Below are 27,523 nucleotides of genomic sequence, written 5' to 3' on the forward strand. Positions count from 1 at the left end.
ACACCCCGGGAAAGGTTTTAAGGATGTTTCTTCTGTAGGAATTTGTTTCATAATGAATTATTGTAAAAACAGGAACTTGTGCAGATGGAAACAAAAGCCAAATTACATGTTGATTTTTTAAAAAGATATTTAAGATATAAGAATTCTCTGCAGAAATCTATAAGACAAATCTGTATATGTTAAGCATATTTACTCACCTACTTAATATTTGATTAACTTAAAAAAAGAAAAAAGAAAAAAATGTGGCATGTGCAAATATATGAAGTATTTTCCAGCTGTAAAGTATAAAGGTATTAACATGTTAAGTCTTAATTGACTCAAGGGAACTTGAAGTCAAGGCAAGTTCTATAGGAACAAAAAGACCAGAAAAACAAATATACCTAATTGACAACCTGCATGAAGGTACAGGTGATGCATGAGAGGTGGTGAGGATGAAATCTGCTGAAACTAATATGGACCACAACCACCAATGGTATGTTTGGATATTATTTTATTCTATTATTTTGTTCTAGTCTGTTTTGTGTTTTACAGAACATAAACATAGAACAAAAGGTTATTATAAAGAATAATATAAAGATTAATCTACTACAAAATTCAAGATTAATATTAGATATATTTAAATGTGTTTGTTTAATTGTAGTAATATTTAAATATTCCTACGTAAACCATACTGAATAAGAAATAAACAAATTGCAGTCACAAAAGTGGATCGAAGTAGATATAAGACTTTTTTATTTTGTAAAGAGAGTGAGAGAGATTAAGTTTCTGGAGGAGAGACTTTTATTTTGTAATGACGCCAGTTTCCGTTGCCGTATTCACGCTTCCGCGGACAGACATAAGTATGAAAAGACGCCTAATCCTTTATTATATACAGAAAGAAACATGAACTTAACACCGGTGTTGTGTTAACCCTTTTAAAATTATGACTCCGTTATAAGGCTGTGTGTTCTTGACGGTAAGAACGTGGTAAAACCACTACAAAAATAAATTGTTTAATGTTTATTTCTCCTTTTGTATTCTCTATTCTGATCAGAATAACAACCAGAATCAGAATCAGGTTTGTTGGACAACTGTGTCGACACACACGACGGATTCGGTTCCGACTGTTTGTGACTCTCAAAAGTACAGACATAAATAACATTATACTATACAAGACAATACAGACATAAAAATATTATACTATACAAGACAATACAGACATAAAAATATTATACTATACAAGGCAATGCAGACATAAATAACACTATACTATACAAGACAATACAGACATAAAAAATATACTATACAAGGCAATACAGACATAAATAACATTTATACTATACAAGACAATACAGACATAAATAACACTATACTATATAAGACAATACAGACATAAGTAACACTATACATGACAGACTATACAATACAATGTTAATTACATAAAGTGTGTGAACGTATGGTAGTGCAAATAACAGTATTGTGCAATTTTATGCCTTTGTTGGATGAATATTTCTCTATAGCTCTATTCTGATGTGTGTGTTAGATGAATACTTCTCTATAGCTTATAGTTTTCTGTAAATGCTGTATTCCATATATCAGATCACAACTCATGTTTATTGTCTTCATGTTAAAAGAGCAGTTTGACAGTTTGTTTGCTATGAGAAACAATTCAAACCTTATGTCTTACCCTACATTGTTGTCTTTTATACTTGAGGTGTATGATTTTCTTCCTTCCTTACTTTCCTCCCTCCCTCCCTACCTACCTACCTACCTACTTACCTTCTTTCCTTCCTCCCTTCCTTGCCAACATCACTGCTGTTAAACTTCAAATCAGAATGATCCATCTGCTTATCTCAGCATCCTTTTTACTCCAAACACAGAAAGCAGTGACTTCTGCTGTTCAGTCTCCTCTAGTTTGAATTACCACTTGTAAACACTGTTCTGGTGTAGTTTGTTTATGGTTGGTAACAATGATTAATGCAACTTTTCTAAAACTTTTCGGCAAAAGGGATAAAGTTTGACAAGACTGTAAAATATGACAAATACAATGTAGTGTTCATGAGTTATGTGTAAAGGCTCTCTGAGGAAGTCACTCCTAAATCTTGAATCTATACCTGGTACTGTTTAAGGACTATTAGTTAAATACTTGCAATGTTTATTATTCAGTGATCCTTTGAATCAACATTTTTCACACATGTCTTTGTATTTCTGATTACAGTACATTCATGTTGTGACAGAAATACTATAATTATCAAATAAAAATTATTTCTCATGTGCTTAGTACTAGAAGGTTACTGGGAATATCTGAAAGAGCTGTATTGAGTTCAAATCTTGCATTACGCTCCTTCTAGATGAAGGTTAATTGACTATTGCAGTTTATGTCATGTCAGCTGTAATAATCAGCATCATCATGACCTTTTTGTATTGCCTGTTGCAGGTTTTGGTCACTTGCTGAGGGCTCTGCAGAATAAGCTGCTTCTGTGACTCTCTGCATTTGTGATTTGATTGCCAGAGAATGTCACAGGTTAGTTAAAATTTGACTTGAGCTTGGTTAATACAAAAGAACGTCTGCTCAAACTTGTATACCACTAGTCTGAAAGTTATTGCAGGATATGTTTCACTGTCCCTGCCATTATTTAAATAATATCCTTCCAGGTTCCTGTGTGAAAGAGCTTACTGCTTTCACGTGATAGAACAGGATGGATCAAGAAAAGCGGGATACGTTGTCCAAGCTTGTGGAGGAGTTGACTACCTCTGGAGAACCTCAGCTGAATCAAGCAAAAATGAAGGAAGTGAAGAAGATTTGCAAGTATGAAGGTTTTTACTAACTGACCTGTATGAAGTCCAATACGTTTTAATGAACACACAAATTTTTCATCTAAAATTTATCTGATGTCTTCTGTAAATGTGAAGCCATTTAATAAATGCTGACCTTAATTATCCTTCCTCTATTCAGGCTTTCTAATGACTACGTTGATCACTTATATCACCTCGTCATGACCCAGCTAAATCAGGACCATGCTGAAGTTCGCTTTTCTGCCTTCCAAATGGCTACAGAGCTTTTCAATCGTTCTCATCACTTCAGAACTCTCTTGGTAACCAACCTGCAGGAATTTCTAGAGCTAACGGTAGAGACAGATGTTGAGCAGCCATTGCCTCCCCCTAAAGAAGTGGCCAGAAAGCTGAAGACCCAAGCCATACAGACTGTACAGGTCTGGCAGACCACATATGGGGAAGCCTACAAGAAGCTGGCTTTGGGTTATCATTTTCTGAAGCAAGTTAAAAAGGTAAATTATTCCCGATACTTAAATATAAATTACTTATTTATGATACTCTATGAAGTGCTATTACCACTTTTTATTACCCCCCTCATTTTCTGTAGGTAGACTTTCAGGATGTTGAAGCAAGAACACTGGCTGAACGAAGGAGACAGGAGGAGAAACAGCAACGACTGGAGAGGATTTATAAGGGAAAGCTTGAAAAGGCCAAGCAGGAGATGGAAGGTGAAACCAGTTTTTAATGTTATCTCGTTCTAGCTGTTCTTCAAGCTGAAATGAGAAACTTTAGTCTATTAATTTTTGTGGCTGTTTTAACATTTTTAACACTATTTGTAAATTATTTTTCTCCTTAGAAATGGCTAATGAGATTGAGGAATCTCTGACTGAGATGAACAACTGCATGACCTTGATCTTGCCAGACAGTCTAAATTTTTTTAGCTCAGAGCTGACAGCAGTCAGAGAGAAGACCACTGAAGTTAGCAGTGAGCGTCATCAGGACACAGAAGTCTGTGATGAAAAGCCTTGCTGCAGCAAAGACCTTAACAAAGGGGGTGGAAGGATAGCAGGGGCAACTAATGCTGAAGATGAAATAGAGGACTCTAGTGGAGAGGGCGACATGGAGGAGGCTGCGTATAAAGACGTGTTTATCCGCAGCTCTGGACTGATGTCTCACACCTATCGTCTTGATCTGAATCTGTCCTCAGGTAAGTCAAACTATTTAAATCTGCTAAATGCTGCAAATGTAAATCAAATAAATCGGTTATTTCACAGATGCTGTCAAGGCTAAATAGCCTATATGTTTTAAGTATGCACAGAAATGTAACGGATAGTTTGTGCAACCCAGTCGATTAAAATTAAAGGCATAAGAAATGTGAAAAAAGTAATTCCGTTTGGAATGGTAAGGGAGAAAGGGAAATCAGATCTGTTTTGCATGACCTCTTCTTTTAATGCTGCTCAACACTTTATCAAATCCAACAATAAGTGACCAGCTGCAGTGTGCCATGTATTCCTTGTGTACCATCATCTGCTTTCCTCTGACACTTGGACCCTGTTGTCATGTATAAGAAATGGTTTTGTTAAGAACAAATCCTTCTTCGCAGATCTGGGTGTGAAAGAGACTGAGGAGAACGAGGCAGTAGTGAACACTATGAGAGACCTGCACAGACTCATCAGTAGTAAATATCTGCCTGCCACACAGTCCTGGATTCAGGTGAGTCTCCACAGTCTGCAGTTCTATTTGTATTCTATAACCTAGAATCAAATAAAAACAGAATAACCAGAATAACAGGCATCTAATTTTTTATGATAAATTTGTGTGGAAACAATTTCTGTGGTTCTACACAGTTTATTCAGAGCAGGTATTAATTGAATGATGGAGTATTCACAGTGCAGCAGTGATTAAAACAGTAGAAGCATGATGTGTGGGTTGAGCTGCTGTGAAGTCGAGAACAGTCCACAGATGGATAGAGTATGACTAAACAGATGCATGCAAATATAATGTGTAGTTTCCTACTGTACACCTGTTTAGAGAACAGTCCACTCAAATTATATTGAGTCTGAATGAACCCTTTAATCCTGCTTTTCCGCTGGTGATTTAGAGAGAGTTTGGCAAACAAAATATTTTAATAGAAATGGGCTGCAAAATACATGTATATGGTACAGTAGGTTTACAGGATAAAAGGGCAATTATGTGTAGTCAACTGTAGACTAGATCACATGTTTTGTTGATTTTTTGAAGGTAAAGTATTAACCTCAACTGTAAATTAGGTGGCGAGACAGTCATTTATGTAGTGTCTAAAGGATACTGTACTATATATACAGTATATCCTTGTTATTAGATGTCCTTGAGACACACTTGACTTCTGGAAATGCCCTGAGTTTGAGTGGTCCAGATGCACTGTTGGGTAGCTTTCACAAAACATATGGCCACAGTACATCGACCCTTCTTAGAAAGAAAGTGATGTGACATACGGCTAAGTACGGTGACCCATACTCAGAATTCGTTCTCTGCATTTGACCCATCCAAAGTGCACACAAACACACAGCAGTGAACACACACACACACACTGTGAACACACACCCGGAGCAGTGGGCAGCCATTTATGCTGCGGCGCCCGGGGAGCAGTTGGGGGGTTCGGTGCCTTGCTCAAGGGCACCTCAGTTGTGGCCGGCCCGAGACTCGAACCCACAACCTTAGGATTACGTGTCAGACTCTCTAACCGTTAGGCCACGACTTGACTTCGTTTAACAAGTTACACAGTAAGCATTGTATTTGAAGTTACATCTGAAAAAGAAAAAAATAGACAAAGTTTTTATGGCATGTGCAAATGCTTAAAGTTGTAAAGTCTCTAAACATACTTAATATGCAAGGCCTTAACTGAACCTGTGGGACTTTGGGACTGTTACTCAGGTAGAATCATTTGAAATAAAAATGACAGTTCATTATAATGTCTCAGACACTCCAACTCTTGTGCTAATGATGAACAGCATCCGATTGAGGTTCGTAAAATGAATCTAATGGATTTTTGATAAGCAGTTTACAATTTCCACTCTCAGAAGTGCCATTTAAAAGTGGCAGTAACGACGGACTTGGAAGTCAAAGCAAGATTTCACTATATGCTGACAAAAAGGCACAATAAACCCCCTAAATGACAGCAAAGACGTGTAGACAAAACACAGATAATATCTAGATACCGAGAGGCAGTGTGGGAACAAGCGCTATGGAAAAGATGTTCAAACAAACGAAAGGGAATGTACAGTATCAATAGAATTTAGAATCTACCAAGAATAGAAATAACTCCTAGCTGCCTATGAATTGTCTGCAAGCTATGCATTGATTTCATGAGGTTATAAAATGTTGCATAATGAGATAATTGCCAATTAAGTAATCACCGAATAAATTAATTCGGTTATTTTAAAGTTCTAAAGTTTAAATATAAATGAACTCTGCATAATCATATGCAGAGTTAAAGTTAAAAGCTTGCTGCAGACTTGGGAGGGTGCACAAAACTTTACAAATAGTATTTCATTGTTTTTCTTTTTGAAAGAGTACACACACACTAAATCTATATATAATTTGAATTGGGGTTGATCTCCAGGTTTTTACAAAAGTTGGTGTGGATGAGCAGCTGATGAGACGCGCCACTGACCTCAAAAAGTCTCTTGAGAAGGTTTTGAGGAAACATGATGAGCTTCATATAGACTACAAAGCAAGGCACAGAAGAGTGGTGAGTCATGTTACAGTTTTTTCTTTCAGCGTGCAAACTGATAGTACACTCTTGCACGAAGCCAAGACAAGTAAACTAAATCTGTTCAATAGAAATTTTTTCTTTGATTTCAATGACTTTGCCAGGGGAGGGCGCCATTTCACTGCACATGAACTATGCAGAGGATTTATGCAGGAAGAGAATTCTAAAGTAATTCTAGTGTAAAGACATTCACACAGAAAAGGAATGTGAATTTTACTATTCCTCAGCTCACATAACATTTTAGTTCTTTTCTAATAATGAAGTTTTGGTAAATGTCGTATATGCTGGATGTATCACATTTCAGTAGTCACATTCAAGGACATTTAAAATACAATTCTGAGAACACAGTTATATCTTGAAAATAATGGCAAACTCCAGATCCACTAAAGTGACCCAGCAATGAACAAATTGAACATTTGCGAGTGTGCCGAGTATATTTCTGAAGCACCATGCATAAGACCTGAGATTCGCTCAGCGGGCTGTTAACGGAGAGCAACGCACTCCATGGCCGTATGGGACACACCTAGAAGCTATAAGACACATCATTATGACACATGATATCTGCCTTTAAGTGAGCAAAAAGGAGCAAGCTAGCGAGAGTGAACGCAGGCATGTGACAGTGACAAAGGGCCTTACTGCACCCTGTAACGGTTTATCACTGTCAGCAGACATTTCCAATGCAAGAAGCCAAAGCTTTGTGATAAAGCAACAACTTAAAGTCCTTTATCATAATTAGTTTTTCTTTTTATCCTTAAAAGCATTCCATTACTATAATCCCTTCATTGTGGCCGACATGGGATAGAAATCTTTTTTCAACCTTAGTAAACTGCTGAAATCGATAAAAATTCAACTAAATGAGTCCTTTGTTGTTGTTTTTTTATGCTGATTCGTGTGATTAGTAACATAGCAAATGTCAGTGATTTTTAAATTTACAATAATCAATAAATGTAATTTAATAGATTATGTAGCATTCATTTGTCATTGAATTGTCAGTCTTACGTTGTGCATCAGATAAATGTGGCGATTGACATTTCAGGCAGGGATGTTCTGCACTGCTGTGCTGTGATCGCACACCCTCCATTTAATTATTAGTCACAGGGGTTTTGTGTTAAGCACCCTGAATTTGTAGAGCAGCCACCCTTTCAACTTCCAAAAAGAGGTGCACATTTACCATTCGGCCAGGGGGGAATACTGCATTGTTTACACCGATAAGGCATCTTATCAGGATGGTGTGGAAGAGCAATAATTGATGGGTCTCACTGCGTTTTTTTCCCCCATTGGCAAACATACAATAAACATTGTCTATCTAGGTTTCTTTCTTCATTCCAAACCTATCAGGGATTCTTTACAATGTGTTTTGCAGTACTGGAACAAGGGTAATAGCTTATTAAATTGATGTAAGCAAAGGGCTTGGCTATAAAGTACACATGATTACATTTTGGATCCCGGCTGGTTTATACTACAGAACTGCTTGAGAATAAAAAAAAAAAAAAAAGCAAACAGAAAACATTTCTTTGCATTTTTTTCATTTCTTAGTGTACTGTCTAAAGGGCCTTTTAATAATTTGATGACAGTAAATACCCTTGTTGTAGTTCAGTTCCTTGTCAAATGCATAGCCTGCCTGAATTTAACCCCGGGGAAAACTGTTAGGGTTTTGGGGGCTTTGAGGTCTCATTTACTGCAATCCCCATGTGGCAGGAGGCTCTGAGAGGGCCCATTAAATTGTAGTAAATTAAGAGACCTTCATCCATCAACTACTGTTTATCTACATCACACACATTTTCAGCAGCCATCACAACAACGTCACTTTTGCTTACCTTTAATCACTGTTTAACCTTCACTTGACAGTTAAAAGCAGCAGATTGTCCTTTTATAACCATAATCCAAGAATTTTCATTTTGAAAGCATGTGCATTTGAAAACATTAATTCAATTTAAGGAGCCATACTTTTTCATACAATTGTGTATCATTTTGCTTCTCTCTTTTGTATTCCTGAGGTTTTGCACCAAGCTTATTTCGATTAAAGGCAGACAATCCCCACCTGCAAGTACATGTAGCTCAAAATGGGCTTCTGCACTTTGCTAGTATAATGTATGCAAAGTTGTGTGCTCTTAAAGTGAGTGCTGTCTCAAAGAGCCGCTTTGTGGCAAAGGAACGTTAAATTATTTCGAGACAATGGTGGGCGACTTCACAAGGTTCTCTGTTTTGGGCTGGCCCGGTGCGCTTTTGTGAGTCCCTGAGCATTTCATTCCATTCAATAGCCGGCGAGTCTGCCCGTCCATACACCTGAGTTATTGGTTTGCTGTAATAATTTGCAAGACCTTCCCGGTAAGAGAGGAAATTAGCATATAAATAGCAGATGCACAGAGGACCATCACAGCTGAGTACATTTAATTTTTGGTTTATAAGATTGAATGGGTTTTTAAATGCAGAGCCATCAAACTTGGCCAAAGACAAATGAAGTCGAGAGTTCAGTTGTCCGAGGCTGCCTCCTTGGATCTTTTTCTAAAAGGATAACAGACTTGCTTAAAGGAGTGCGCATAGCCGCCACTTCCCTGGACCCATAGTAATTGAGATTGCTTACAGGGTTAATTAGACCATACAAAATATATTGGAGAGCACAGATAGTGCTTTGGCCCTGTTGGAATGTGCTTTTCCTCATAAGTGGTGGATATTTAACCGGAACCTCATTATCTGCTCTTCTTCCTGCCAAGGAGATGGAGGTTGACACATCCACCGCACAATCAATAGAGTTCAGTGCAAATGCCTTTAAACGGTCTATTTACAGCACCTGTACTGTTTAATATTCACTTTTATTCTAATGTGCTCATTCAGTTAACGCCTGGGAGGCTCTGAATTGCTTTGAGATAACATCTCAAATTTCCATTAAACATTTATTTAATTGATTTCTTAAAACACTTATAAAAAGTTTACGAAATGTCCTTGAAAGCTTTTTTTTTTTTTAATCATCTTTTTATGTGAAGCTGAACTGAAGCCTATTGCCTACCAAAGTTCTTAAAGTATAGCGCTATAACGAGAAGTCGGTACGATTAGTCTATGATGAGTGAATAGGAAATATGAAATTGTTGTACTCTTAACCTATGAAATGCTGAGATTTATTTAAAAAAATGAGAGAAAACATTGTTTTATAATGTTTTTTAAATCTTAACATGAAATAAAATTGGTGAAAATCTGTACGTCTTTGCATACCGTATTATAAACAGAGTTTTATATTAGGTTTTTGGTTGCTATGTTTTTTTTTGTGTCTCGCATTAAATTGCACATCAATATAGTTTTATAGTTTACAATCTTTAAAACGGAGTTACATTATAAGAAAAGGTTTTGTAAGTGTGAGCACACTTTTTAGCACTGAGACATTTTTATCCAGAAACCTGCCGGTGGAAAAAAAAAAAGGGAAGAGAAAGGGAAAGAAGTGTTTATAAAAGTTATAGAGGCAGCCAAACAAATCGCCTGTTTTAAATGCAAAAGGGACACTAAAAGGTGGACTCCATATGTTAGCCAGGTCTTTGTCAGCAAAAAGCCACCATATAGAGAGCGATTCTCTGCAGCACCCGGTCCGCTGTGGAAGACTTACAGTGCTGCCATCATGAGCTGGCAGTGTAGATGTTATCATGGCAAAATTAAAGTGAATTAAAAATAAAATAATGTTGGCTGGCTAAGAATTTCAACTGTGTTGGTAATCTTGTTCCACAACTTTTTAATCAATCAAGTTAAAAAAAAAAAGTGTGGATTAAAGAAGCACACACTTATAAACAAAACTGTAATCTCCTTCTCTGCGATTGCTGGCTGGAAGGAAATCAAAAACACTACTACAGGTTGAAATAATGCTTTAAGACTTTTAGGCTTTTTTTCTTTTAGTTCCAATTTAGGATGGATCTTTACTTTTAGTAGTAGTTTTGTTGTGCAAGTTTAGAATTGTAGTGTTGGTGGATGAACAGAGAATGTTCCTGATTTCTGCGGAGCCACTAATATTTGTGTTCAATACAGTGTAATTGTTATTTAGAGGTTTTTTTCCATTTCATAAAATTTCATAAGTAACGTGTGTGTTGTGTAATAAAAAGTGCGGTCCGACATTTTTCCACACTTTACTTTATTTTTATTATTTATTTATTTACTTACTTACTTACTTACTTACTTACTTACTTATTTACTTATTTATTTATTTAAAATTTACCCAATAAAATAATTAATTAAAAAAAACAACATTTATTTACAAACCCTTTTATTCAAATCAATTCTAATAAATACGTATTTAAATTATTTTTAAACTTACTTTACTTACTCTCTAATGTCCTGTTTATGGTCCATTTTTCAGATACTACTTAACCACATTAGACTAATTAAACTTTTCAGGTTTTATGACAAAATCAGGAATCAGCAAGCTCTGCTGTTCTCTGGCCCTTCGGCACACAGATATTCTTCATTTTATGACTTGCTTTTTAGTTCACATTATTTACCGTTTCATTACTGTGCATAACATTAAACAGAAGTACTGAATAAGTATAGCTGGGTGTTCAGGTAAAGACATGTTTTCTTGCACAGCTCCAGTAAAAGCTCACCTTTCTGTGCTTTCTCACTCACCCAGTGTCACCACCACAAGCAACTGAGACCTCATTCAAAGACAGTTTATACCTTAATCTGCAATTGTCAACACCGGCCGCCTGCAGTAATGAAAAACAAAATAAAAAAAGAAAGTAGAGAAATAAAAAGGAATAGGCAAAGCGCACTTTGATCACCCTTTAGTGCCTGATATGGAGGTAATCATGGAGGCAATTAAGCAGAATAAATGGGGAAAAACGTGCTTGGGAAGCGCATCTCATTCAATGCCCTCAAAAGGGAAGGGCACGCACATTATGTATACTGTTTTATGAAAACGACCCCCATATTTAAAAACTGGCATTCTGTTATGCATTGTAGCACAGGGAACGGTTAAGCACCTTTTGAGTAAATTAAAAGGCATAAATTCTGTTTAGCGCCGACGCAGTGCCTCCCCGAGCTCATGGGAAAGGAAGGGGGATAAGAGAGCCTTGGGTTGCTTTTCACCTTTCATAAATTCCAACCCAGGGATTTTCTATAGCTAAAAAAATAATAATTTGCAGGTTGGCAGCTCATTGTTATTCTGCATAGATTGATGGCAGTCATTTATCCAGCTTGGGAAGTTAAGCGCTCCTGTCATTCCTGAAGAGCATAATTGGGAGGTTCCACAGGTCAGCTGTGGTGACAGTTTTCTCTTTTGATTAGTGTTTGAGTGATAAAACTTGCAGGCTTTGTGATGGATGAGCACGTGCAAGCTCCAGGCAGAAGAGGTAAAGACACAGAAGCTCAGCTGCCACTTAAAAGCAACATTTGTCTCAGCCTGTCAAATGAATTACAGTCTAAAAGCACTGGATACTATTAGTTCCACAATTACTGGAACCCTTTATGAAAATGAGCAAAAATTAAAGCATGTGATCAGTAATATTTTCACTATAAGCCTGTAAACACACAAAGTTTACTTGCAGAGGGGGAAAGGAGTAAATCAGTTTCTTTTTTTTTAAATTAATTACAGCTCCAAGGCAGCAGTTCGCAGAACATTTTAACTAGACATTTGCATTAACTCAAGAAATCTACACAGATAAAGAATTCATAATACTAAAATCCAGAAAACGTTACATTTAATAAAGTGGAATGACAGAAAATCGAATTGGAGACACTATAGAAAGCAGTTCACCAAGGCAAAGCAGCAGCTGTCTGCACTAATAGTTCAACCTCCTACTTGTGTAAATTTGAATCAGTTGGTTAGTGCATGTTGATCATTTAGAAAAAGGCTAACCCACCTCTGAATACAAGTATCTCATGATGGGTGAAGGCAAAAAGTTCTTCCAAGACCTCGGTTTTGTTGTGCTAACAACGCCACAGGTTACAGACAAATTTAGCAAATTGTAAATGTTCCTGTAAGCACTATTTGGGCCATTATCTGCAAGTGGAAGGAACATCACTGCTCCGTCAGTCCACGATCAACCACACAGCAGTTTCTCACAAGATTTCTGATCAAGTCAGAAGGTTAGTCGGAAGAGTAACCCAAGAACCAAGCACCATTCAAAGAGTACAAGAAAGACTTTGAGGCAGCAGGTAAAGTTGTCACGGAAAACAGTGACAACTGTTGGCCTCCATGCAAGCTCACCTTGGAAAGCTTCAATCTCCCAGTAATTCAACATTTCCAAAACTCAAATGAGCTTCAGCATGCCTTTTCTGCAGTAATGAAGCCTTTTGGTGTGGTGTGCGTAGATTGCATTGCCTGTTTTCCGTTATTCCATTTTATTAAATATATATTTTTCTGGATTGCAATATCTAGATTGTTGATATAGTATGATTATGTTGTTCAGAGCTCTATCCACAGTTAGCTCTTAACCTCTTTGTAGAAGCAACCAGGTTAAATCTTATACTTTACCCCCCCCCCATGTGGTGATGAAATATAAAAATATTGAGCATGTGTATGACCTTTGAAAGAGTTGATAATAGACAATACATTGAGCTTCTGCTTACTGAGGACAGTTAAAGGTTTAAATGGGACAGGCATTAATTTTTTAAGATATTTATTTCAAAATTGACTTCCGTATGTTGTTCAGATGTTTTTGTATTGTTTTTGTGAATATTGGACACAATATTGCTGCATGTTTTTGCTCCTTTTCTCTTTTGTCATGAATCACAGAGGATATCAATAAATCTAGGCTTAAATTTCACACCAATACAAGCAGTTTCCAAAATGTCAAATGTTCTGCAGAGTACATTACTTTTTATTTGCAATATACAACACGTTATTTGCTTTTTCAGGAATATGTGACAAATTAACATAAATGGCTTTCATCTCACGCAAGCTGCCCAGGAATATAGCATCCTTCACAATATGTTTCATGTTCAGATAAGTTTAAGTTTGTGAGGTATTTAATCTGCTTAAATATCAGATATAAACTGATGGCATGGAGAACTGTGACAACTGAGGAGTTGTCAACTTCCTAGAAGCTTTAACCCCTTTCTAACAAAGGCTTTACAGCAGTCAGAGCCTTACAACCCGGATCTGCTTCAGAGCAGCTCTTAGATGGCCTTATCGGGTGTCTAGTGTTGGGGTTGAGCTCCTTAAAGTGATTGCATGATCCTAACACAGAGCTCAGACTGAGAGGTGAGAACTCTCATATCACCCAGTGAGCCCTTTTCTTTCTCAGCAGCCTGCACAGAGCTGTTATCAGGTACACCTCCACCTGTGCTAGCTAAGATAACCCAATATTACCTACATATCTGTCAATCTCTTTGTTCAATTTCTTTTTTTTTTTCACCTTCCTACTCTTGCTGTCTTTACACACAGTTTGGATTTTGGGGACAGGTTTGTGTAGCTATTGTCGTCAGCAGCCTGTTCCAGGGTGGTATTTTCTGACCCGTGCGTTCTCATGAGGCAAATTTTACAATTTGCTAATCAGGTATAAATGACGTCTGAGCTGTTTATTCCCTCTATTTGAGAGGTGGGATAAAATTTGCTCAACATGAGCACTGTATTATGTAACCACAATTAGACTGAACAGCATCAGAGAGGCTACCACTAGGGAAAAAAATTGGATGTGGTCAACTGGAAATTCTATTATGTGCTTTAATTAAATTGTAAAGAGGTCTGATGTTACTGCATAGTTTGCTGTTCAAGGTGCAATAAATCTCTGGAATCCCCTGAAGCCTACAGTCAATCCAGTTTGAGTGTTAACAATAGAGAGGAGTGTTAAGGTTCTAAGCCATGTATTTAGTGTGAGTTGAGTGAGTACAAACAACTTCAAGTACAAAATGTTGCACTGAAGAAAATTTCTTTATTTGCATAACACAAAGTATTTTTATTTTTTATTTTACCTATTGTAATCTGCGTCTCATTCTCCACACCAGTTAAAGGCTGGAGAGGAGGAGGAGGAGGAGGAGGAGGATGATGATGATGATGATGATGATTTTGAAGAAGTTCCAGAGAAGGAGGGTTATGAGCCACATATCCCTGAACATCTGCGGGCCGAGTATGGTGAGTTTGTTCAGGTGCCAGAGCTTCTGCCTCAAGCAACACACACACAAGCATGCACAAGTGCACACACACACTCATTAGACATCAATAAGACATCAAGCTGCCCCCAAAAGCCCAGTAATTTCTAATAGGATTTCACAGCAGCCTTCAGACCAATTAGGGTGTGGGTGAAGGGTCAGATATAAAAACACCATTTTAGAAAACAGTATCCTGAAAAACATTATTTATTTGTAGATTTAAAATTATAGCATTTAGCAGACACCCTGATCACCCAGATGACCCTGATAAAAATGTTTAGCAGGTTTGCTTTTGAACAAACTTGTCATTTTTTTTTATATCTGGTCAAATCTAAGTTGCTGTTAAAGGTCAGGTTTAGCTATTTTTGGAAAGAAAAGCAATAATAAAAAAGAATTAATAACTGTGAACTCAGACATTAAATGGCACATTTACTGCAAGTCACAGCACTTAATAATAAACTAAAAAAAGAAACAAACAAACAAGCAAAATAAAGAGAAATAAATTTTTCACCTGGTTTAAATCAATTAAATGCGAAAATCACACCAGGCTTCCAGTATAAATCTGTTTTGACAGCTGACAATTTGTACAAGCAAACGACTCCATCTGTGCAAGGACAACCATATTGACAAGAAGCTGCACACAGAAAGCCAGGGGTCAAGCACATAACCTAAACGCCGAAGACGATATTTGACATAAAGTCTTGTACGACATGAAATTTATGGCGACTTCGGCTAATAGAAAACGCTGTGTGCTATGAAGCTACGTTAAATAACACACTGCATAAAGAAATAAAGAGCTTTTAAAAGCAGTATATTTAATGCAGATCCCGATTGTTGTCGATATTTGTTCAGAAGCCTTCATGGTGATTAAATATGATGAGTCCTGCAGCAATCGTGCGTAGCGAGATATAATTCTATTATTTGTTACATAACATGTCCACTGTCTCTCCAGCAGTATTAACTAAAGACTCATTAGGCTGTAATTTCCATGGAGCCAAGCTGCTTTGATTAGTAAAGTATGTAATGATCAGTGTGTCGGCCATGCCAAATTAACAATGCAGTGATGTTAATGAGCTCCCATTAGCTCAGTGTTGTAATTTACAATGTCCACCTGCCTTTACCACACAGGGGGGGCTAAACCTCTGGGAGCATCTGTTTCTGCGCATATAGCCAATGGAGGTTTATTCTGCTCTGAACACATGAATGAAACTCTCATTGCAGGAATACATTAACACAATGTATTAATGATCAGATTTTGTGTGGGAATAAAGGGATATTTTGGAGCTTTTTAGAAATAAAATTAGGTCGTTTTCTGGTAATCTAAAAACAAACAAAAAACCACCACCAAGAAAAATATTTTTTTTGTTTGGAAAACATTTCTATCCTTTCTCTCCTCCATTCTCTCTGCTCCTTTCACTGCTGATCTTTTATCTATCCCTTTATCCCAGCTTTCCTGTCAGGACGTTATCTCTTTCTCAAATTTACATTTTAATTACAAGGCCTGCTGAACTCAGGAAAATCAATAATGCCACCATTGGCAGCACCACTCTGTGTCTACTGCTGGGCCTCTCTATTTCCTCTTATTGATTTATCTCTTTAACACCTGCAACTTTATTGCTTCAGACAAATAGCAACCATTTTGGTCAATTTAAACAGAAAAAGAACGGATTTAGTTGTATTTCATGAATTGTGTGGGCCAGAGGCTGGCTATGATGCTATAAGTCGTAGAGAGTCAATAAACCAGGATTAACTGTATGCCTTATAGATCAAGCTCGGAAAAGTGAAAACCTTTGCTAAACGTTTTGTTTTGACCCTCGTCCACAGTGGGTGTTGTACGTCTTAGAATACTTCTGGGCAGTCTTGATTTGTGCGTCGTACGTACATTCTGCTCCTTAACCTACACTCATGATTTTAGTGACCGTCTTCTTGGACATTTTTAGAAGTCCTGTTTATAAATGTGTAATAGTCCGAAGGGTCAAGATACACACTAGTGCCTCCGATGACATTTGAAGTGCCGGCTTCATCGTCACCTTTGCATGGTTAATGACCCAGAGACAGAGTGGTCAGGTGTTCCTTAATCACACCCTTAAGGGATTTCCTCCACCCTTTAAAGTTCTAATTTCCTCACTTTGAAGATTTGTGGAAGTGTGCAGGTTTGGAGTCATTCTTGGATCTCTGTGTCACTTTTAAGCTCAGCTTAAGCCCCTGCATGCCCCAGTAGACCCCCTGCCCACCCAGGAGAGACATTTCCGCAGCGTTCAATACAACAGTACAACTAACGGTTCAGTATTAGCTTAAGTGTGTTTTAATCTGGTTTAGTGGCAGGTCTTTATGATGTTTTACACAATAACATTTAGTTGGAAATCGCAGTACATATCAACAGCTCACTGGAGGTTTTCTCATCACAGGTCTTGAGTCAATATCTTCTGCATCCACCTCTGTGCCTGAACTAAAGCCAACAAAGCCAGTGGCGAGACCTGCAACTCCACACCTGCCCTCAACTGTCAGCCGGCTTAAGAGCAGGCAATATGAAGAAGAGCAGGATCCTACATGTGCAGCTGCCACACTGCGTGTTCTAAAAGAGAAAGTGACCGCAGTAGTATCTTCAAGGTAATTGAGGCATAATCTATATTATGTTATATCAATACCAGAAATATTCCTAGAAGTGCCCTGTGTAATTTGTTTGCACTACTAAGAGTTGATCAATTACACATATTTAACATATGAAATACAATTTACACTTTCATTAATGTGTTTGTCTGTGTGAGAGTAAATGTGTTATATACGTGTGTGTGTGTGTATAAATATATATATATATATATATATATACACACGTGTGTGTGTGTGTGTGTGTGTGTATATATATACACGTGTGTATATATACACGCACGCACGCACACACACACACACACACACAAATGCATATTTTTTGGTTTTTAAGTGTGTCTGGAGCCTCTGTGAAACCTACCACAAGCAGCAGTAAACAGGGGGAGGAGAAGGAGAAAGCTCCTGTCGTTTCATTTGGTATGGATCTCTACTACTGGGGAGAGGAGCAACCTACAGCTGGCAAGATCATCAAGTACAGTGACAACTCATGCGCACCTATAACAGAACTTGGAGAATGTTTTTCTTATTTATTCCTACATTTTCTGTTAATTATGTTTATTGGACAGTTCAAAGTTTTCCCACCTAGAATAGTAACGGTTATCTAATTCTTAAAGAAATGACAAAATATGTCAAAGTGAACTTTAGGTTTCTGTCATGCCAATGGGCCACTAGAGAGCAGTGTTGTCTGTTCAAGCTCATTCAAAACCCTGGGCTTTTTTTTTAGTTTAATAGTATAACCACAGCACAGGAGCACTTTATATCAAATTTGGTCAGCAGAGTATTTTGAAAAAATGAGACAATGGACACTGTGTACTGTGTGAGAATTAAATCCTTGTGTCATGCCTGGTTCTCAGGAACACCTCTCAGCACCAGTTCTGGGTGCCCCACGAAGTGGATGAGGAGGTTGAGAACAAAGAGCTGTCTGCACAGATGAAGTCCAGATGCATTACCTTTGCTGGACGTTTCCAACCTGTGCAGCACAAGTGCAAAGCCCCGATGCCCAGTGGCTCACTGTGTGAACGCCAAGACAGAGTCAAGGTAGGTATAAGCCATGGCACTCAAATACTGTCATAATGTGACTGGTGTTTTTGCAGTAATTGAAGCAGGATGTGATTAATTGTTTTCAAGTGTCCATTCCATGGGTTAATAATTCCTCGGGATGAGATTGGGAGGCCAGTAAATCCAGAAGATGCAGCTCGTCTGGAAAAGGAAGAATTTAAACGCAGAGAGGAGCAACCAGGTGGGACTTATTCTTCTAATGCTTTAGGCTTATTTAAAATGGGATTTTTCTGTCAGTTTGTAGATGACAGCTGGCTGTAATAGTGCTTGCCCTGGGAAATTTAGCATTGTATGCAAATAGGCATGTAACATAAGCATTATTTTTGAAAACGGTGATTGAAAATGCTTACTTTAGTGCAAAGAATGCTTTATTGACTCTGAGAGAACTGATGTCATTTTTACCTTGATAAAAGCAATTCAGTTCCGGTGTCTTCAAATCCTTCTGTTACCAGGCCAAATCCTAAACACCTATTACCTCCACTCCTTCCTCATGGCACACATTCAGTAGATAAAAGACAAATCACAGGGCATTGAAGGGGAGGGCCACTCCTGGAAAAGATGAACTGATGAAATCCCAGTAATCATCAATACCCTGATAATAGGATAGGCCGCATCTTGCTCTGCCCCTCTTTCTCTCAGGCAGACACTTTCTCTATTTCTCTTCGGCTGAGTTGGGCGCTAAAAGCCAATTAAGCGCCGGCTCTGTGCTGTCAGTGGAGCGTCGGATGTGCTTTTCTCTGACCGCACTGACTTGTTAACAAACAGGTATCTGAGACAGCTGACTTCTGATGCCCGCTGACCACTGGCTTGTGAAATAGCATCTTTTGTAACTAAGTACATTATCGATCCCCCACCCAAACTCCATCATGCCCACTGCCCATCTACTCACCAGTCGTTACGGTAACCACAGAGAAACTGCCCCCACCACCACCCTCACCCTTTCTCGTATGGTGCCAATGAGCTTTTGGCGCCAACGGAGGTCCATCAGTTCTCTTACTGACCAACTGCTTCCCTGCTGGGCCATTGATTTCTGCTTTATCTCCTTGAAATGGGCACCTTCAGATCCCTATACACTGTGTTTTTATTCACAATGAAATGGGGTTTTAAAATGTTTGACAAACATCTGAAACAATTCAATTTGGTCACTGAGCGCTTTCAACAAAAACTTGTACAAGACTGAAAATTTAGAAATCTTGTTTTTTTTGGTTGTACTTTCTGAGCATTTTCTGCAGAGCAAGTGGTAATAGACATTTTAAGAAGACATAATGGATCAATTTATTCTGAAGAAGAGGATGTGGATTATGTGATGACTGAGCATTTGTTTGACTCAGAGTTTCTCCTTGTCTGGTTTATCTGGTGCAGGTCAGCAGAAGAAATGAATTGCACTAAAAATCCTATTGGAGTTTGTGAATAAATGAAAAATATTCTATCTAAAATTTTTCTATTTTTCTGACTTTTACTGGATACTGGTCAAACTGAAGAGGAGATTTGCTTATTGAACTGGTATAAATGCAGACATGTATAATAATAAAATGCCATGTAAGTGTTGTAATGTTATGAACTTTCTAAAGAAAATTAAATTACAATATGCAATCTCATACAGATATTCTAGTGTGGTTGAATCAGCACTTGGGATGAAATGACTGCAGCTGTCACCTGCATAATGCGCGCGTGTGTGTGTGCGCGCGTGTGTGTGTGTGTGTGTGTGTGTGTGTGTGTGAGCGGGGCCCTAGGCTTCTTAACACAGCTGGAGCAGATATTAAATGTTGACAGAGCACTTGGCCCTGCTGCACTTCACTCACCAGCTTAACTTAATATGAGGCCTCTTCTCTCATCTTCACAAGAACATTTGAGTCTTAGAGTTTATACCACTTTAATATTTATAAATCTAAGGGCAGTCATTAGTTGATATTTTCTGGAATATAGCTTTAGAGCTTTGTTGATTTGAGTTTTGTCGCTCTAGAGTTGTCTTGTCTACATTACTTGTCTACGTAAGTTTATGACGTTAGGATCTACTCCCTAAAATGCTAAAATGAAATGAGCAAACAAAATTATATTTTGGTTACCACTGCAATCTGAAGTTATTTAGTCCTAATAGAATTGCTTTTATTTGGATAATTCTAATGGTTTGGTTTATTTTAGAGAATACTATTAGCACCAGTAATTTTCTCTCTTTTCTGATCAGACTGGCGAGATCCAGAGCTCATGAGGGAGATTGAAGCAGCTACAGGCGAGGACCTGGGCTCTTCTAAAACATACGGAAAGGGTAAAAAGGCTGGGAAAGGAAAGGGAAAGAAAAGGAAACATCCCAACCTCACAGACCTGAAGCAATCTGCCAATACTTCTCGCTCAAGGCTAGAAAAGAAGGTCTTTAATAAGTAAGCAACTGTCCAACCTCTCTGGTGTAAAATGATTATATATTGCACTTGATGTAAATCAGTAGAATATATTGTATTGTTTATTTTGCTCTGAATAATATTAAACATATTAAAATAGCTAAATCTGTTTTTGCAGGAGCTCCATGAGACGAATAGCGGTGGTCATGAACAAAATGGACACAAGGAAGCATGAGAAATTTGCAAACCAGTTTAACTATGCATTAAAATAAGATTCAATAAGTTATACTCCTGTCCTCTAAACTGGGATCTGTTCTTCTGAATGAAATGTAAAAATAAGCTAATATCCATGGATTAGTTTCTAAAAATGTGAAATGAATAATATTTAACATTTCTTTGTATTGTACTGTAATAAAATTATTTATGATTTTGCAGAGCTATTAAATATTTTACTGTAAAATTTAGGTGGTGATGTGATCCACAAATGTAGTGAAGGTAAAACTTTTTTTAAAAAATACCCATGGTTTTATTTGGGGTTCTATTTTATTTAAATTTTGCAGTACCTTTTTTATTCAGTGAATTCGTTTTTTGTTTGTTTTTTTTTTTTTGCTTTTTTTTATAAATATTTTTTCATGTCAGTCTGTTTATTCTTTTAAACAAGTATAACGACAACAAAGAAGCAAAATGTCTAAGGATGTTTTAAGGATTTTCTCTTTTTCTATTGTCGGGAGGTCGCTATATGGTCCTGCAATTTTATCTTCAGACTAACGTTTTATTCCAATTTTATAAGAAACGTTGACTCAGTTTATTGTGTAAATGAACTGCATTCATAATAAAAGTCCAAGCTTCATTGTAGCTTATTAGAGCTACTTGGGCTTCATCCGCGATTTGTATCAAGTAATAAAGTAAATCTGCTTCTTTCAAAAAAGAAGAAAAAATGCAAACAAAAAGTCTTGGGTGTCTACCTGCTCCGACAAAGTTCATGCTTTTAATATGAAACACTGAATTCCCACCATGATTTAATCCGGTGTAACAATTACAGCGCTGTATCAGTGTAAATAAATTCGTGAAAATCTTCCAAACTTTGTTTTTTTATCTTTAACATTATAAGACCTTTAATTCTGAGCGTTTTACCAGTTGTAAGTCTGCTGACTTTGACTTTGATGGATTAAAATAAGTTTTAATATTGTTAATACACGGATGATATTCATTTGTTATTTAAATAAAATTTCTTTTCATATTTTTAAATTTAAAAATAAAAATCCCAGTATTTAAAATGCAAAGAATGGAATTTATGCTTTTAATTTTGTCTTTGGTTGGCATTTGTGACAATGTAGTGGGCTGGATTAATTAATAAATAATCAATTAAATAACTTATTATTATTATTATTAATAATAATAATAATAATGTATTCAGTCCAAGGTGAACCAAGGAATCAGTGTTGTGTATGGACATCAAAAAGTGATTCCTAACAGTCTGCAAAAAAAAAAATAATTAATTACAAATAAATGTAATGAAATAAATCTCATTATATCGGGATTCCGCAGTTCCACACTGCAAGAGTCTAAAACAAATATTCGCTTGAAATGTTAGCAGAAAATGAATTCTCCTTTACAGAATTTCCAAATTGTGTGTTTTATTCTAAAATTAGTTTCTTATCCATATTTAAAAATGAGGCTGAGAACTTCGATAGGAGACTATTTCATGATGGACAGGATCGTGTGATCCAAGAGCACAGAATATAAAATATATCTAAAATACACAACAAAAGAAATTGCTGTACATGGGGAATTATTTCAAAATGAAGCTTGAGGAATTGAAATAAAAATGAAACTTTCTTTGTTGTTCCATAATAATTCATCTGGATGAAAAGTTAAAAATATATGTAAATGTATATATTTAATCCATACGTGTAAATGTATGTTATTATAATTTATCATATAAGTTATTTATATTATTTATTCTACATAGATCGCGTGACTATAATATATAAAATTATTATAAAATGATAATCCTTATTAATGACACATGGTTTACCACTGAAGAAAGTTTTTTTTTTTTTTTTAGAAAAATTGCTGCTCAATACCGTATCTTAAAAATGGTCTTTTATTTAAATTCTTTTCAAACCAAACAATGAAATAGCATGTAAATTTGAAATAAATAACCCTAAACATTAAAAAAAAGTTTTAGATAAACCTTTCACGAATAATTTTCACAGTAATTTTAATTATCATAAATTGTTCGTTTATGGTTTGTATACATATCTTATTTATTCCCACTGATTCCTTACTATTTTCGTAATTTTGCATTCAAAATTATTGCCTAACATATATTCATGATAATATTTACAGTCTGAGCCACGAAAATGCTCACATTTTAGTGATTCCAAACCAAAATAAATGTAACGAAATAACACCTGGAATAAAACTGAACAACTTAGACAAGAGGATAATTGGACTTGTCTCTTGTGCGTCATGATGTCCGACACGCCATCGAGCACATCAACAGTTATTTCAGCATTTTAGCATGTCTTTGTTCACGTATCGAATGCTGTAAAGAAGTTAAGCTAACAAAAAGTGCCTCAAAATGATACTCATTCCTCCCTGTTTTCAGGATGGAAAGTGCGTTGCTCGGTGTGTGTGAGTTCTGCGCATTGATTTCAGTGTGTTTACAGAATAGTGTTCTTACAAGTGCGGCGTGTAAAAAGCAGGCGCCCCGTACGTCTGCGAGCTCAGCATGAACGGAGACAGTACTGCATGACTAGGCAGGAAGGGTAACTGAGTAGTGCACACTAGTCCTCCAGGTGTGTGACTCGGATAGTTGGCGTGCATTGAGAGATGACCGCCCATGGGTGGAGACGGACTGAGGGGACTCAGGCCGCCCAAACCGCCGTTCGGTCCGTTCGGTCCTCCACCGCCACCACCCGTCGGAGCGCTAGTGTCTGCTCCCGGGTTCTGCTTCTTCCACTTTGTCCTGCGGTTCTGAAACCAGATTTTTACCTGAGTCTCCGTTAAACTCAGTGACAGCGCCAGATTGAGGCGCTCGCACACGGACAGGTAGCGCGTCGATTTGAATTTGTTCTCCAGTGCCACGAGCTGCTCGTATGTGAACGCAGTCCGAGCTCTTCTCGGCTTTCCGGACTTCGAGTCCGAGCCGGAGCGCTTTCTCTTCGACTTGCCTTGCTGGTTCTGTCCATTTGATGAAGACTGCTGGCTCTGCTGGCTGCCAGGACTCGGACATTTCATGACCGGGTCCTCGTCCTCTCCATCGGCGTTTCCAGTGAGCGCACCGCTGCTCTCGTCACTGCACAGATCATCCTGCATCTCGCTGTCCGTGTGATTCCCACGCGTAAAATCACTCTCACATTCTGAAGATCTGAACACGAAGCCATCCTCTGGTGGAAAACAATTTGCAGTGATGCATTATTCATATTTATTTAGCCTAAAATAAAACCGTATTGTAAACAAACTGATAGTAATTTGTGTTTTTAGTTTATGTAGTAATTATGTTTTAATTATGTTAATATTAATCAAATCATGTAATGAGCTACATTGATGTATGTTTGAATAATTCAATAATTATTGTAATCAGTTAAAATAAATATACTCTAAAATATGATTGTGAACTTTATTTAAAATTCTAATAAAAAAATAATAACATGATGAGCACAAGCATTGTTTATTTTCCCTTTGTTTTCATGAATAAAATTAAATTCATTTAGGTCTGAAACTTTTATTCTCATTTTTTTGTAACTTTTAAAACTCATTCGGAAACAAAAAGGTCTACATATAGATAGGCTACACTAAAAGAGTTTAAAAATAGGTTAAAGCATCCATGTGTATGTCACGTCTCGAAGCGTTAACTGTTGCCTTCTGGACCAGTTTTCAATCTGTTTTCGTGTTATTTTTTGGAATGCAGTACAAACCTTATACTGAGTTAAGTGTGCATTTATAGTGTGCATTTATGGTTTGGAGTTAAAACGTCTTATCAGATGCAAAAACTGTCCTAAACATACGACTATTTGAAGTATCAGCACATGTTTATTCAGTATTTGATTGTAAGCTTAGCTCAATTATACCTTCTCTTCATTTTCACTATTCAGGCTTGAGACAAAGCTATGCAACATCGAAAGAAAAAACAATTAAACTCCTTCGATCACTTAATTCAGTGCTGATTGGCGCGTTAAGGACGCCGGATAATGGGGAAGATCGCCCCGGAGTGGCATGTGCAACGGACAGGTCGATATCCTATTATCGAATCGAGAATATCTCTTTCAGGCAGCTTGCAAACTCCTCCTCAACATCTAAATTATAGGGTCAAATTTCGGATAATTACACGATTTAAACCTGTTATACTTATTAAGTGAGATATCGATCACAAAGCTCTAAAACTCCAAAAGCTTCTAGAGAAAGTCCATTTACCTCCAGAAAGAACCCTAATTTTATTTGCACACAGTCCAAACATATTGTACCATTAAATCTGCAACATTTCTAATAATTGTCAAATAAAATATTGGCAGTAAAAATAATGAATTGGAAATTAAATATTGAATCTATTATACCTTTCTTCAAACAGTAAACAAAATTTGAAGTGAAGATTAGAGAAGTTTTGATGAATATCAGAAGGTGACTACAAACTTTTAGAATGCATTTGATTTTAATCCGACGTTCAGAACTACATTTCCTCTTCTAAACGCTGTAATTAGGGGAAAAAAGTTATAGTAAAAACATATTTATTTATTTATACGACATAAGACGAACGCACATGTCCCAAAACGTTTATCCTAACCTAACCTGTGCTGCCCAATAAAAAATAAACACAATTCAAAGTGCCACGCGCTAAAGATTTAGCTCTCTGTTTCACTTCTTTGATTAGATGGTACTGAGAATTGTGACAGTATAATTACCAGACTAATTAAGAGAAAATGAGTGCATATTTATTTAAAACTTACTAAGCAGTCCAGACGATTTCTTGCAGTCGTACTCTTCTGGATATGATTTCTGATCTGCGGCATGATTTGAATCTTCGCTTCTGTTTTCTGTACCGAAGCCACAGCCGGAGTCACAGCCTGTCCGGGTGACTGACTGCCTTTTGCTTGTGAACTTATTTGGGTCCAAAATGTCCAGCACCGAGAATGAGGTGGTCCGCGGGGTGCTGGGGGGCGGAAGCGCAGGTGCATCTTGACGCACGGAGTTTTCTCGGCTTTCCGCCTGTAGCACATCTCTGGCAGCGGGGCAGGAAAACACAGCCAGCTCACCGGAAGCGATGCGCTTTTCTCCATGCGCCTCCATGTCCACGCTTTCCGGAGACGCGACCACGATCACTGCTGTTTGTGCAGCGATGCCAGTTGCAGGCGGTTCGATGGAAATGTCGCCCACCTGCACTTTATCCCTATTCATAGTTTCTCCCACTAAAATGTATTCGGCTTAAAGCATACCGGTGTGTGGAAAATCTCGGAGCTCTAGATTCCTCACACTGTCAGTTCTGTATGCTGCACTCTATCTATATCCTGTACAGCACTGTGCGTTGGAGTGGTCAGATGCCCGCGGGATGTTGATTACTCGTGTCCCGGTTCTTCTTTTTTGGGTTTTAACCACCACCCCCTTCCTGAGTTCTCTCTCCCCCATCCATCCATCCATCCATCCACCCCCACCTTTATGTCCCGCCTGCGCGCCCGTTTGCTCCCTCACCCCTCCCCTATCCTTCTCTTACCCACGCACAAGCGCTACGCCTTATTTATGCATTCATATTCTACTGTGAGCAGTAATTGGCTACAAATTAATCCCGCGCCTCTAATAGCCTATTATCTCCGTCTGCGGCCGTGAGAAGCGGCGGAGGCGCGCGGCGTGTGAGCGATGATGTGGGCCGTTGATATACGCAGCTGTCACCTCACTTTCAACGTTAAGACCATTGGACTGGAAAGTCACTAAATAGGCTTATTTTTCCCCTTCTTTCCTCCCTCCCTCGCCTCTCGATTGAGGTTTGGATAATGATTGTTCCACGATAAATTGATGAGAAAAGAAGGACCTTTATAAAAGCAGGAATCTCGTCCACTAGTTAACACGGGGTTCCACTTCAAACCAACTGCGCCAGTCAATCAACATAATCATATGTCAAAGTAATCTGATAGTTTGATACAAACTACTAGAATATACACAATTCATAACATTGTCTTGTTCAGTGCTTTTAACAGCCCAAAGTTAAAGCCACATTCATTCCAATAACCAATTATGTAGCCATTAAGTAATTAACAGACAAATTAGTCGCACTTTTAAACACAGTTTGTGGTCAGTTCTTTAAACGCACTGTGGATTAAAAATAACCTCCAAATTCATGTTAAAATTCCTATTAACTTCCAAGTCACAAATCTACAAAGACTACACAGTCTAACGTGGTAAAAATCGCAATTCAAAGTTGAACAAAATTGGATTTCTAGGTCGAGTGGGTGACACATACAAGGTCAGTTCTTTGCAATTACCGAGTGCAATGATCCTTTGGGAGAAAGAAATTAAAAGTTGGGCAAAATAATGGGTAAAACAATCAGCTGTAATTTTGGTCGGGATGAACATGATTATCCCATCAAGAGCAGACCCACGGGAGCTGCCACACAGCGCTCTAGAACGCAGCACCAGCAACATAAAGTTGCGTTCAAGCTTTAATTCAACACCTATTAGCTCTTAATTAGACCTTCAGAGTAGTCAGACAACAGTAACGGGCTTTTTCCCCGTACAATCTATAGACTTTGTATTAATTGAGTTTGTTAAAGGAGCTACCGAAAACATTTTAATCTGCTTTTAAAAACCAAACACCAAATAACATGGAATTCATATTAAATTCATATTCATATTAATTCATTCATTAATCTTTAAATCTCTTCAGTTGCAAGTCCATAATTCATTTAGACTGTGTGACTTTGGCATTAACATATGAACAGTATTTATTTGCTGT

General features: G+C 37.5%; 2 protein-coding genes across 4 annotated transcripts; one reads left to right on the forward strand and one right to left on the reverse strand.

Annotated features, from left to right (window-relative positions):
* uvssa (UV-stimulated scaffold protein A) lies at positions 1-21,656 on the forward strand. 3 transcript variants are annotated; one of them, XM_047802203.1, is made up of 15 exons: positions 1-472; positions 2,417-2,503; positions 2,635-2,788; positions 2,936-3,266; positions 3,362-3,482; positions 3,611-3,961; positions 4,358-4,467; positions 6,356-6,484; positions 14,429-14,555; positions 16,981-17,182; positions 17,514-17,651; positions 18,034-18,217; positions 18,308-18,419; positions 20,424-20,616; positions 20,753-21,656. In XM_047802203.1, exons 3-15 carry the CDS (start codon positions 2,679-2,681, stop codon positions 20,844-20,846), a joined length of 2,202 nt encoding a protein of 733 aa, XP_047658159.1. In that variant the 5' UTR covers positions 1-472; positions 2,417-2,503; positions 2,635-2,678; the 3' UTR covers positions 20,847-21,656. The 3 variants fall into 3 exon arrangements, with proteins under 3 accessions (XP_047658159.1, XP_027010548.2, XP_047658160.1); XM_027154747.2 differs by lacking the exon at positions 1-472 and adding an exon at positions 800-955; XM_047802204.1 differs by lacking the exon at positions 1-472 and adding an exon at positions 817-839.
* Positions 21,657-22,684: 1,028 nt separating this feature from the next.
* Positions 22,685-26,187, reverse strand: nkx1.2lb (NK1 transcription factor related 2-like,b). The gene is made up of 2 exons (XM_027154756.2): positions 25,527-26,187; positions 22,685-23,969 (listed from the first exon to the last, which is right to left on the reverse strand). Exons 1-2 carry the CDS (start codon positions 25,972-25,974, stop codon positions 23,260-23,262), a joined length of 1,158 nt encoding a protein of 385 aa, XP_027010557.1. The 5' UTR covers positions 25,975-26,187; the 3' UTR covers positions 22,685-23,259.
* Positions 26,188-27,523: the final 1,336 nt, after the last annotated feature.

This window comes from Tachysurus fulvidraco, chromosome 17, assembly GCF_022655615.1.
Source record: "Tachysurus fulvidraco isolate hzauxx_2018 chromosome 17, HZAU_PFXX_2.0, whole genome shotgun sequence".
Classification (NCBI taxonomy): Eukaryota; Metazoa; Chordata; class Actinopteri; order Siluriformes; family Bagridae; genus Tachysurus; species Tachysurus fulvidraco.